Below are 14156 nucleotides of genomic sequence, written 5' to 3'. Positions count from 1 at the left end.
TCTTTCCAAGAAGCCTGAGATGATATGACAAAACTAATTTTTACTTGTAACCTAATCTAAATGTGAAATAAATGGGTATGTGCAGTAAACCAACCTGATCTCAAGATGACCATGGAAATCAAAATAAATTGAAGTTGGAAAGGATGTACTTCCCCTGAAGTTCTGCTGTACCAGGGTCCAGGGCAAAATACATGGGATTTAAAGGAAACATAAGGCCTCTACCCAGCTGCTGTTCCAAATGGTCTCATCAGTATCACTTTCACTCTTTTTTTTTTTTAAAGTAGTGACACCAGTACATCATCACTTCTCCTCCTCTCCCTGTTCTTTGTCCTTTTCCTCTCCGTTACCTCGTCCTTCAGCTGCCACTTCATACTCTTAAACCTCCATCATCTGCTCTTCTCTTTTCTGCTCTTACAAACTCTGAACTGCTTCCTACCCTCTCCCTTTCCTATACACAAACATGTAGGAGAATAGCTCAAATTATTCTTTCCTAAGATACTTTAAAATTCACAGAAAGACCCTGAGTGAAGTGCACCCAGGGACTGAGTTAGTTTTAGTGTTATTCTCATTTTTAACTTTCTAAAACACTAATCTTTGAATTACGTGGCACCTTTCACCAAAGGATCTCAAAATGCCTAACAAACATTAATTAATTATACCTTGCAACACTTCTGTGTGCTACACAGTTAAGTATACCTAATTTACAGATGCGCAACTTGAGGCAAAGAGGTTAGGAGATTTGCTTAAGACTGCACAGTGAATTTGCAGTTGAACCATGATAGCACCTATGAGTTCTGACTCCCAGTTTCCTACTCTAACAATTAGAAATGCTATCCCAAGTTGTAATATAGTGTACTATATTCAAAGATGCTACTAGAGCATTAAAAAACCCCAGGCCCAACTAATTTAACTTGCTGATCCTTAGTAGTATAGTCCAGTCACAAACAGTGCTGTGTAGTATTCCTGAACAACCATTTTGGGATCCCATTGAAGCCTGAAGCCTATACTTGCATAATTTAACTTTGAGAGGGGAAAAAATGACTAGAGAAGACTGAGGTGTGGTTACATTTCCTTTATTGCCGTGGAGATATGATGTTGCTGATGGCAAGGATAGGAGGATATGCAAAGAGACAGGGAGAGCATGCAAAAAGAGCCACACCAAGCACACACTGACAAATCAAAATACGTTGCTTGGATGAAACTAGGGAAGAACACACTGTGACTGCCACTAGTAGGTACCTTTTCTTATCCCACCAAAAGGATCCTTATTCGGTTCATAGGGCATCCTTCCCATCATATCTGGCATGTTCATCCCCTGCTGGTATGGTGCATTTGGCGTCATGGAATTTCGCTTCGGGAATGCGGAATCACTTACATCAGAAAAGGGATCGTGCACACTAACTGCACTGTTTCTAAATGGACAGACAAAATGGAGACATTAATGTCATAGGAACACATGCGAGAAATTGTGATACCAGACCAGACTATGGTCCTTCTAGTGCAGTATCCAGTCTTTGCTAGTAGCCAGTGCCAGATGCTTCAGAGAAAGGCATAAGAAATGCCATAATAGACAATTATGGAATAACCTGCCCACAGGAAAAGTTTCTTCCTACCCCTGCTTTTTCCTTAAGCATGAGGGATTTTTTTATCCAACCTAATGTAAATGTGCATATTGCCATTAGTCACATAAAAGTCCTCACCTTTTTGGAATCTAGATCAGCTGTTTGCTTCAATACTCTGAGGCAATGAGTTTCACACGTTAATTATGTATTGTGTCAAAAAGGTATTTCCTTTTATCAGTTTTAAATATAATTATCTTTCAAGTTCACTCAATGTCTCCTTGTTCTCATATTATGAGAAAGAATAAACAGCAGCACTTGATTTACTGTCTCAATACCATTCAAGGAATGGCTGTAACTTTTGTGGCTTCAGCTAGTTTTATTATAAGCCCATATAAACATGGCTTGAAAAACTGAGTTGCTCTGAGAACTGCCACATTTATTCTGAAGGCAAAGGAAAATGTTTTTATAAATAGGAAAAAAATTAATCAAACTGTTTGAATGAGAGGTAATTAAAAAAGGTTTGCTACTACCCCTTCTATCTCTCCACCTAGTCAGATCTCTTTGAAAACTTGTGCACCGATTACATCTGAAAACAAGAGACTATAATTAAGCAAAGTTGTGAATGATTTTGTTGTGGATAGTCTGGATCTCAATCCTGCTCCCACTGAAGTTGCTGAGAGTTTTTTGTCATAGACTTTAGTGGTAGAAGGGTAAGGCACTGTGTCTGCACAAGGACATTGCCCTTGGCTGGCTGACTGCTGCTTAATAAAACCACAAGGGTCCTTCTCTATAGACCAGAATGATCCTCCTGCAGTTACCAGTTAATTGATAAGTAACAGAACTCTCCCTTTAGCTCAGGGGCAGGAGACTGTACATTTAGAGGTGAAGGACCAGGGTTTTAGTCCTTGCTCTGCACATGTACGTAGTTTATGATGGAAAGGACCATTATAAAGATGATCATGATCCCACTTTTAACTCAGAAAAATCCCCATGTTCTCAAATTTTAAGGTTATCATTGACAACTGAAGCATTGACTATCAACTCAGGAATTCTGTTTTTTCCAAATGTACATTATTATGGGAATAGAAGGCAGAGCACTGATAACCATAGTTGCTGCAACCTGTTGCAGAGCAAGATGTTATGATGCAAAGTGACCATGCAAAGATGCCCTTGAAATGAACAAACGAACAAAAACCCTAAATGCTGCTTTTCTTTATACAAGCGACACCCTGATGGCACACTGTTCTACTCTATGTAGCAAGGGTAAGAAAGGTGAAATGAAGCACTGAGTTTTCAATACCTGCTGCCCTGCATGGGCGTCATCTGTCCATGAGGTGTTGATGCTGGTGTTGGAGGCTTCAGGTCGCCTGGCACTTCTGTCATGGAATTACTACCAGTAGACTGGGGAGTCTGTGGACCTTGCAGGGAACCAGAATTAGCTGGCAGATTTAAAATAAAGACATATTAGATATATCAAGCAATGTACTAGGGAAGCAGCAATCATCAAGGAGAAGAGAGTTATTTTAAAATGAGTCTGCTACTCTGCTTACATACTATGCACTTCAGTATGTCAGCCTTCCTGAGCATCCCCTGTAATTGGTATATTCAGTGTTGTACTATCCCCCATCTTATCTAGAACTATGAATTTAGTCCACTGCCTAAAGCAACATGAATGGAAATCATCTAGGCAAAGGACCTCTAATTTAAATAATAGGTCAGAGATGCAAAGTTAATTGTCTGTAGTTTACATCAATGTAACTGGTATCCTGTTCATAAAATGACATAACTTCATCACATAATCAGTACCACAATATATTATAAAATATATATTATATTATAAAAATATTTATACAGCAACTTTTACCCTGAAAGATTACTTTACTAACTCAAACTGATATATAAATACTACATCAGGATAATTTCATCTACCACTGAAATGCATCTCAGAGGTGAAATGTGGCAGCCAGTTAACAGTGCACAGCAATCTTATACAACCTATAAGATAGGATGAGAAGAATACTCTATGGAAAGAATACTGTATTCTTTGTTAAATATAGAGGGAACTTTAGTTAAGAATAAAGCAGTTACTAAAAATAGAGTTTGAACAGGACACTGTGGTTAACACCTCATATCTTGTGAAATAGCAAAGGAAAGTTTAACAAGTGGTTAGGACCTTGGTTTTACACATCATTCAAACACGACCACTGAGAGTGGAATATACTTCAATATGCTTCAGCTCTTGAAGAAATGACATAGGTAAAGCAATCTGCGAAGTACAGTATGAAAGGACATTGAAGTTCTTTGCTTCCATCCTGCACTTTCATAGCTGGTATTCTGCAGATGTCTTCCTCTGGCCCCACTGAACCATTTATTTCAAGGAAAAGGTATGCCCATGCTTAGTGTGTGTCTGTCTAGATTAGGTAACTCTGCAAGGCCACCCATTTCATCTGCAGCTGCACTTGTACTGAGATTTCAATGAGGGATGGAGAGCATTTGCACGCCTGGCACTCTTTCACCCTGTTAAGTGGCTACATTCTTACTATAATTACAAGGAGAGAGAGAGAATTCTGTGAAGAGTTCTATTCCAATGAGAATGAGCAGTTATATATGGCCCACTTAACTGAATATATTATACAAAGCTGGTGATGGAATACATTCACAGTGTTCCTTTTAAGTAAACCTACAGATACCCTTTTAACGTAAATATCAGATGAACATATTCACTGCATGAGATATTAGAATATTTTCCCAACTAATTTAGTTTTAGAAATTTGCTAGATGAAACTATACAAATCCATGTATGAGCTTTGGATCTGATTTGCCATGCCCCCAATATCAAGACCCCTATTGACTTCAGTGGGAGTACCACCTGAGGAGGGCTTGCAGGATCAAATCCTTTAATGTAGTTGCTGTAAACAAAGATTCACCAGAATGAAAAACAGAGCTCTAGAATACTTAGAAAAAAAATCTTAATTTAGCCTTAACTTGGCATTTCCTGGTTTTTTCCCTCTAGATGGCTACAATCTGTCATGTAAACTCTTTCTAGCGCCTGGCTTGTCTACATGTGCTCAATGACTAAATCACAAAAATGTGTACACCACTGCTAGGAGGAAAAATCCAGAAGGAGGCAGCAAGGGTTAATCTGTTCTGATTTCTGGGAAGGGACAGTGGGTCAGAGTTTGCCCCAAATCCTAGGAATCACAGCATCTTGATGGATGCAGCTCACTCTTGCTTGAAGGACGCCTTGCTTCGGTTTGCTTCATTCACATCTGTACTGAATCTTGCCAGTATCTGGAAATAATTCCTGTTCCTGAAACATCAGGACCTTTGCACAGCATGTTTCATTAGTCCTAATGGTGCCATCCTTGGTCCTCAACTTTCCCAACTGATTTGATTTATGCCCATATAGTAATGAAGTTCTAAAAGCTTTTAAAAATCACTGAGCCCACTAAAGATGAAGAAAACCAAAACACAAATACAACACAAAACTCATGTGCAATGAACATTACATTTGACTTGGAACCTTGGGTACGTCTATAAAAACCTCCCACCAACCCTTGTGGCAGCAAGTCTCAGAGCCTGGGTTGCACTATGAGGCTAAAAAGAGCAATGTAGATGTTACTGCTCAGGCTGGAGTGCAGGCGCCGACACCCAGTGAAGGGGGAAGGTCTCAGAGCCTAGGCTCCAGCCTGTGCCTGAACATTTACATTGTTATTTTTAGCCCTGTAGCATGAGCCCCACGAGCCTGAGTCAGTTGACCTGGGCTCTGAGACTCACTGCTGCGGGTTTTTTTGTTTTTGTTTTTGCAGTGTAGACATACCCTTTGGGTGCTACAGCAATACACATTTAAATAATAATACTAATGAAAGTCACATGTGCATACACAACAAACCCTTTGACTACATGAAAGAAGTCGAGTGATTCAGCTGTACACCCCCCCACACACTTTACATCTCAAGGTATCCACTGATACCAGGCAAATTCTACATTACTTCCCTGAAAAGTGCAAAAAACTGAAACCATTTCTCAGTTAAGTTATACAGATTTTAGAGTCCATATACTAGAACCAGGTAAGTATCCTAGCATAGCCCCATGCTATTTACTATAAAATACAATATTACCTCACCACTGTATTTCAAGCTTCTCTCATGATGGGCCATTAAGTGCCAATTAAATTTTCCCCTCACCTACCTCAGGCAAGAAGAACTTAATTCAGATCTAAAAAATAAAGCTGACAGCGGTTAAAATATATTTGCAGTATTTATGGGTTGCATAAATATACCATATTTTTATTAAAAATAATAATACTGTGTTTTATAGTATTTCCTTATATAAACATGTCTGACTCAAAAAATCAAAAAGCAAAATGAGACACCCAGCTGAGAACTTGTAAGCCAAATTTCTACCTGCTGGCTGTTTTTAAAAAATGAATGGTAACAAACAACTGAAAAATGTGTTGTACAATAGAAATGCCAATTCCAGCAGAGTGAATGCAAGCTTCCCGAAACTACTTTGTCAGTGTGCCTCAACTTTGACCTGGCAGGAGCACTTCTAGAGATGTGAAAGCATTACAATGTCTGTGCCTGTAAGGTCGTGGAGTGCCTACAAGGACATAAGTGTGTGTGATGTGGATCCTGTCCACTAGGAAATGAAGAGAGAACAACTAGTAGGCCACTGAAAAGTTAATCTATGGTTTTTGAAGAGTGTTAATGTACAAAACACATTCTTCATGGCAGAAAAATCTAAGCTCCTAACTCAAAACAATAGTTATTATAGACAGGGCAGACTGAATTGTCTATTATTAAGATTGCCCAACACTTCCCTTTATTATAAGACCCTGTTTGCCAAACTTTAACCATTTGGACTGAAATTTTCCAGACCAGGTATCTGCTTCAGGATGAATTTTTTATTTGGAAAGTTTCAGTCAAAATGGTTTAGTTGTTTCTGGGAATAAAGCTCAGGAAAACACATGATTTTACCCATTTAAAAAAATCTGGCAAGTATTCTTACAGAAGCTTTAGTGTACTCATGCTTTGAAGCATGGACTTTCAATCTGGTGTGAGGCGGTCTTGGTGTCAGTGGTGTGCTTTTTGCCGCCTTTGTGAAAGCCTTTGAAAAAATCAGTTTGCAAATGCTCACTAGTGACTTGCTAGACCACAGCTTAACTCCCCCAAGTTCCTGTCTGTATTGAGCATGCTCCAGTCTAGGGCTGGGCGGGACTTTCCCTGCAATTTCTGTTCCTGGTTGCTCTGGGCTGTGCTGGATCTGGGTCTGGGCTTGGAACAAACAGCAGAAAGTCCATCTCTTCTGTGCTCTCAATGCTGTGTGTGCTGGGCCCAAGCAGATGGAGAAGTTGTCTGAACTGAATGCAGAAAGGAAAAGACCTAGACCAGGAAGGATGCAGGGGTAGTAGACTGGGACAAGGAGCCTGGGAGGGGGAGGACTGGGAACCAGCAAGTCAGGGGACTGAGTTTGTCTAAGGGATTATGGGGGGAGACTGGAGCTAACTGGGACTGGGAACCATTGGGATGGAGAAAAGTTGTGTGTGGGGGGGCAGATATATGATGAGGAGGGTGTTAGAGATTAGCTAGGACTGGCTGGGCAAAGAGAATGGGAAGAAGAGCTGGATGTTGGGGGACACTGAGATTGGATGAGAAGCCTGGGGAGGGAGACTGGGACTGGTAGCTAGCAGGAATAAGGAATGTGGAACTGACTGGACATCAGAGGAAAGGAGACGAGAGACAGACTGGATGTGGAACTGGGAGAGGCGAAACTGGGACTGGCTGGGCAAGGAGACTGGAACTAATGATGGGGTGAGTGAGACTGGGATGGGGAGTTTAAAGGGTAGACTGGCTGGGCAACACCGAGACTAGGATGAGAAGCTTGAGGTGAAAATACTGAGACTGTCCGAATAAGAAGAATGGAACTGGGACAAGGAGCCAAGGGTAGGGAAGAGACAGGACAGGAACAGGGGCAGAGGGAATGCGGCAGAAAGGGTCAAGGCAGAAGAGTCTGGCCCGCTACAGCACATTCATCTCCAGAGACTGAAATGGAGCCAAGATTCTTGAGTATCATTATTCCTCTGCTGTTGGCAAATATCTGTGAAACCAACTGGCAAAACAACTCATCACCCTGTAGTGCTGGTCCACATAGAGGATGACAACCTACTATTGCTAGCAGTTATTCCATTAGCTCAAGAGGTTTGTTAGATGGATCTAAAGGTTTCAACTGCTGATGAACTACATGGGTGTCAATAGGACACCACATGATGGAATTTCTTCTTTTTTTTTTCAGTTTGCTTTTTAAAAAATCTTAGGATTTACACACAAAAAATCCTATGTTAAAATAACATTATTATTAAGGTTGCAAACTCAAGCACTCAGAAGTTAGGAAATGCCAGAATTAAGGTTATCTGTGTTACTTAATTGGCCCTTGTGTGTATGCATTATGATACAGTCTTTAATTACATGATCACACACAATTTTTCCACAAGACCCTTCCCTCATTTAGTGCACAGCACTGACATACTCTGGGGATGAATCAGCATTATGTAGTGAAGGAGACTGTTGTCTGTAGGACCCTTGCCTCATTTACAGTAGAAGTTGGAAGGTATGTTGTCAATGAGGCAGGGGATTACAGGAACAGAAAGAACTTTCTCATACTTAAGGCAATTGAATGCTGTCCTGCAAATTGGAGTCTATCCTTGTCTGTATTACACAGTTCCCATGTGATGCTAGGCAAGTCACTTAAACCAAACTTTTCATAGGTGGTCACTCACAGTGTTCTTCATTTACTTGATATAAGACCCTGTGATCTGATTTGCAGAAGTGCTGAGGACTCATGATTGCAACTGCAGTCAATGGGAGCTGTGCTTTGAATATATTAAGTACTATATAATGCTAAATACTCTGAAAAATCAAGGTCCTTGGTGTCTCAAATTAGGCTCCTCAGATTAGTGGATACTTTTGACCATGATCTCTCTTTGTCTCAATTCCTCCCTGTAAAATGGGATAATAACCCCTCAGAACACAGGGGTTTTGTGAAGACAAATTAATTAACGCTTGTGAAGTACTCAGATATTATACTGATGAGTAACATAGAAAAGCCTATGAGGAAATTAATAATTTTGTATTCAGAGCAGTAAACAAGGCCTTAGGCTACACAGTGAACAAAATACTGAACTGGAGGAGAAAACAAAATATTGAAAAGCTGCTCACTAAGTGATCAATGTCCTTTCTGTGCACTGAATGAAGAATGGGTCCTTTGGAAAAAAAACAGTATGATCATGTAATTAAAAGACTGTACCATAATGCATAGGCACGAGGGGTCTGAGCTAAGGCTGCACAGGCAAGCTTAACTTTGGCATTTCCTAACTTTTGGGTGCTTGACTTTGCCATCACAATAATGTTTTCTGAACATAGCTTTTGTGTATGTTATATAAATACCGTGTACACACACACACGTTATTTATTATTTATACTGAGTACTGTCCAACATGTAGTAATACTTTTCCAGTTAGAAATGATGAAACTAAACCCTTTTGTCTGTGTGTCAAAGCTGCTACCTGCTCCTTCTTCAAATCTCTCCTTACATCCCACTTTTGTTTAGATTTTCAATGCTACGTTGTTTTCTGACACTGTTTACATCAATCCTTGAAGCTTATCTTTTTGTTTCTATTGTAACTGTTTAAGTTGACTGTAAATTTCTTAAAACAGGGACCCTTTCTTCTTACTTTGTCAAGTTCTACATAAGTACTCAGTACTATAAAACAACAACAACAACAACAGAGAATTAAAAAGAAGGAAACAGACAATTATTTGAAGTGTTTAAGCTGTGCATACAAGACCGTACAGAGATGGCCAGAAAAATACTCCTCTGTGTCTAGTCAACTAGTGTAATATGTGATTTTTCAACATACAAAAAAACCTGAGCAGCACCTGCCTTATAGGTGCCACCGCAGATTTTAAAAAATTGAAAGAAAATTGTCTGAAAGCAACGTTTTCATTATGGCATCCTTAAAAGCGTCCTACATGGACCAATTTGATGCTAGCTGCTTCCTTAAAAGGCCTGCAATGCTAGGGAGTGTGATTTCAGGAAAGACCCTTTATTTATAATAGTTCAAATGTGCAGTTAATAAAAACAGAAAAAAAATTCTTCCTCTTGCCAGAATTATTTTTCCTTCAGGGGGGAAAAAAAAAAGAATGAAACCTCTTGAAACTCCATTACTAGGAGGCCTGACATGCTCTCTAGGATATCCCTACCTTTTGCCAGAAGCTACAAATGTATACGCTAAAGTAAACAATGGAAAGGTTACTGAAGGTTAAGTACATTCACATACTTCAGACTGAACAGCCAGACGCCACGCTGGGAAGATAATTTACACAGCATGAACCCAGTGCCCTAATTCTGACTAGGGTGGGGGTGGGAGGGGAGAGTTAGTAAGATATGCCACAGGTCTACAGTGAACAGAGGTCAGTGAGAGGGCACCTTTATTTATAACCCAGACCCTTTTCTCATTTATCTTCCACTGGGGATTCCCCGGTTGGCTACATGACAGGTTTTGTGACATCACCTGTCAGCTAATAATAGAAATTCAGTCAGCCACCTGCCAGTAAAGATGGATGGGTTTTTGGTTACAAACTTACTAATTGGATGACTGGCTTTTTTTCCCCCGCCACCCCAAGTCTCGTCTCTGCTGCCAAGGAAACACAAAGAACAGGCTGTTGGATCTCTGGGTTACAACAGGAGCACAAACTTTCACAGGTTTGCTATCATATGATCTCAGTGACACCATCAAGACCAAAGTCTTGTCTGAATTTTATTCAGGAGTTCCCCCAATCTATCGCTGAGTACTGTCCAACATTCACCAGGTGCTATGACAGGAAGGTATGGTCCCACATATATGTTTATATAGTCTGTTAAGAATGATTATTAGCAATATTTTCCAATTAGAAATGATGAAACAGAATCCCTTCTGTGTGTGTCAAAGCTGCTACCTGCTCCTCCTTCAAGTCTCCTTACATCCCTTTCTCTGTGTCAAAGCTGCTACCTACTCCTCCTTCAAGTCTCCTTACATCCCACTTTTGTTTAGATTTTAAATGCTATGTTGTTTTCTGACACTGTCTATATATACATCCATGAGCTAACCCACAACCAATTCTGAGCCAGTACAATAATGAGTAATACACCCCAAATAGACAGGCTAACAGTGGCCATAACTTCCAGATTCATGTGTACTCAATTGATCTGTTTATTGTGGCTAACAGAATTTCTTTTTTGACCAACGAAAAACTCTATAGTGTCAGAGTCGAAAACAGATCGTATATGTTGGAAGCTTTTTGCAATTTGCCTCCTTGTGACCATTAGCGTTTTACCATAATGGCCACCTTGTATTTTCAATTTAGAATTTTCCAAAACATTCATGTATATTTTGGTTAAGAATATCAAAACACTAATGAGCTAATGGCTGTATGGAACACTTTGTATTCTTCACAAGAATCTTCAAAAAGCATTAGCATCCCGGATGTGCTATTCCCTAGTGCTTGTTTGTCTGCAAGAAGCAGCTCCATGACACATTCAAGGCCATCTCTTCTCATATGATTTCTGAGCAGACTGGAGAAGTTCTGACAGTAGCATACATTCAACTCATGCTTTAAAATGGACAATTAGAACAAAAATAACAGTAAGTTGGTTGAAGTGTAGCTGACTCTGGCCTCCAGTGAACAAGGCCCACTGACCTACTGCTTTGCTGAACTAGTCCAACTCTTCCTTTGGAATTGTTGGGATATACCTTGAATTGTCACAGGCAGCAAAGACAGCTAAATTCTACCTTCAGTTACTACCCATCCTCACTGAAGTCAAAGGGGTTACAAGAAGTGTAAGTGATGATAGAATTTTGATCCCCCAACCTCCTTATGTAAGCCATTGGGCTATATACCAAAGAACACTCTTCAGCCACAGGATTTCAGATTTACTTCAGGGCTTTGGTTTTATTTCTTCAAAACGAAACTGTTTGATACAAGTTCAACATACCAATCACATGCTTTCTCCCGACCTAGGGTCTTTTGCAGGAGCCTATCTACTCCCTGAAACTCTTACATTCCTTCTTAGCCTGCTCCCTGCAGGATTCCACTCCACAGACCATCTACCAGGGAGTAGCATATGAACTCTGAACTAACTCCAGCAAGGAACTAAGGGGCTACAATGCAGAGCATTGCAAAGCATAACTCCTAGGCTCTCGGCTGCCTAATCAGAGTCCTCAGCCCCAAGGTAGGTGCCCAGGCTCTGCATAAAATGCATGGGGCAAGTTAGGCACCTAAGAAACGGAGCCTCAGAAGCCAGCACGCTGAGTTGGGGGCCACCTAAGCTAGCCAGGAATGAAATGCCGAAGAAAAGGGCAGGGCTTGGGACTCAAATTCACAAAAGTACCTTAGCACCTAACTTGCAGCGATCTAGGCCTTAGGTGCCTGACTGACAGGCCAAGCCTGTCTATGCTGGAGTTAGACGCCTAAGGCAGATCTGCCCTTTCTGAAGAAGAGAGAGAGAGAGACTGACTCTATAGCCCCAGGTCAGTCCTTTCTCGGGGGAAGGGGAGGAAGAAAGAGAGAGAGAGAGTTTGACTTTCACTTTATAGCCCAATGGTTAAGAGCACTCATCGGGGAGATGTGACACACAGGTTCAAATCCAGCCTCCAAAATATATATTTAATTATTTATACACAATGAAACAGTTCCAACAGGAGAAAAGAGAAAGACCCCACTCAGAATACTCAATAGCCCAGTGGTTAGAGCACTCACATGGGAGACCTGTGTTCAAATTCCTGTTCCAAATCAGGCATACCAGCAATTTGATTCTGGGTCTTGCACATCCCAGGGAAGTGCTCCCTAACCACTGGACTACTGGGTACTCTGAGGACAGACTGACATGCACATGTGTGAAAAATTGCTTGCCCCCGGTTGTCTTTTGTGCAAGGCCTGATCCAGCAGGCATGCTCAGAGATATGCTTACTGGCTTTGGCCCTGTGAGTGAATGACTCATTTGAGAATCCTGCTGGGGCTTAGGCATGAGTGAAGGCACAAAGCAGCTTGTTAGCTGTGGGGTAGCCATAGACCTTAGGTGGCTTGGCACTTGCCCACTGGAGGCACCTAAATGTTGGAGTTTGGTGCTTAGGTACCTTTGTGGATCTAGTCCTCGGTTCTTCCCCTGACCCAGAGACTCTGGCAGGATTCTTTCTACTGTCTGAAACCTCTTCCTAGCAACCGAGCTACTTGCTGGTTTTCATGGAGACCATGTGATCGTCAAGCTAACACCTGAACCTCAGTCTCACAGAATCAGCTGTGAAACAGGTGATCTGTCACTGAAGGGGGTTAAACCCAATTCCTTTAGGGCAATCCTACCCTTCTTCCTCATGTACTGATTATCAATATCGCATCAATATCGCAACTGGTTCGGTGCAGCTGAAGCAGGCTTTAAAAAGGCTGCTATGTCCAGCACAGAGGTGTCCTGCACAGAACCAATCTCATGATGTCTTAATGTTTAAAAGCAAGAATCTTTTAGTCTACTGCTTCCTGTTCCATTTGCAAGCCAAAGATGGATGGATTACCTAAAGTACATCTATAATCCTACTGCTTTTGTGCAGTTAAAACATTAATGTTGCCATAAACTGAAGAAAAAGAAAAAAAAGAGCTAACTGTTAAGGGAACAAGCCCTGTACTTTCTGCAGCATCTATACCTCAGCGGGATTTCATGTATTAAAGCTGATACACACTGGGAAAGCCTTTTTCCACACAGAAGTGCAATCCATTCAGTGACACAAGTTCTTTTCCACCAAACAAAATAAACCTTGAGATCTTTGCTCGAGTCTTCCCCTCTTCTGGTCCCTATGTCCAGCTGTGTTTTTATTTTGGAAAAATAGTTTCAGTTCTGCTCCCAGACAGCTTGTTTGAACTGAATGTAATGTTGTGATAAATTCAGACTTGGACTTTGTAGTTTTCATTTACAGTTTCAAGGTGCACATGGACCTGCAGGGCAGCCCATGACATTTCTCTGCTTTTGTTCAAGGTCTGGATATTTAAATCAAGATTCTTTAACTCAAAATTCAGACAGTTTTATGATGATTGTTCCTGGACCACTAACCAAAATTACTGAATGGCAACATTGTAAGGGAGTTGGGGAGAGGAAGAGAGAAGCGAAATATTTATTTAGTTTTGCTGCTTAATTAAAAAAAAACACATTTCCTTTTCCTCCTCCCTAATGAGTCTAATGGTCTCAGCTCCATTTACTGGTCCTTGCTGCAGGTGATGCAGCCAAATCCAACAGCTTTCAATTTTGAATAAGAGTGCGTGTGCTGACTAATCTAAACTCCCTCTAGGGAGTCAAATACTCTGACTGCTGCTCTTGTTTATAATACGTGGGCCTTTCCCCCTCCTAAACTTGTTTTTCAGAGTGACATACTTGCTTGATACAGTAAATACCTATTGATGGGGTACATGATAATCTTAAGTATTTGTAAGGTATAAACATTTAGGGTGTTATAAAGGGGTGAACTTAGTGGTGATGGAAGATAAATTTAAACTGAGTAGCAGGAAAAAATTC

At 40.7% G+C, this 14156-nt stretch overlaps 1 protein-coding gene across 24 annotated transcripts in view; it reads right to left on the bottom strand.

Moving 5' to 3' along the window:
- Window positions 1–14156, bottom strand: part of ARID1B (AT-rich interaction domain 1B) — a 409836-nt gene that overhangs the window by 16902 nt on the left and 378778 nt on the right. For all 24 annotated transcript variants that reach the window (XM_038394479.2, XM_038394489.2, XM_038394491.2 and 21 more), the window contains 2 exons: window positions 2863–3001; window positions 1240–1412 (listed from right to left, as the gene is read on the bottom strand). In XM_038394479.2, the coding sequence (XP_038250407.1) occupies window positions 1240–1412; window positions 2863–3001 (312 nt within the window). The remainder of the gene's footprint in view (window positions 1–1239; window positions 1413–2862; window positions 3002–14156) is intronic.

This window comes from Dermochelys coriacea, chromosome 3 (assembly GCF_009764565.3).
Source record: "Dermochelys coriacea isolate rDerCor1 chromosome 3, rDerCor1.pri.v4, whole genome shotgun sequence".
In the NCBI taxonomy this organism is placed as follows: domain Eukaryota; kingdom Metazoa; phylum Chordata; order Testudines; family Dermochelyidae; genus Dermochelys; species Dermochelys coriacea.
The sequence above is the reverse complement of the archived record's forward strand: the minus strand, read 5'-3'. Positions and strand labels throughout refer to the sequence as shown.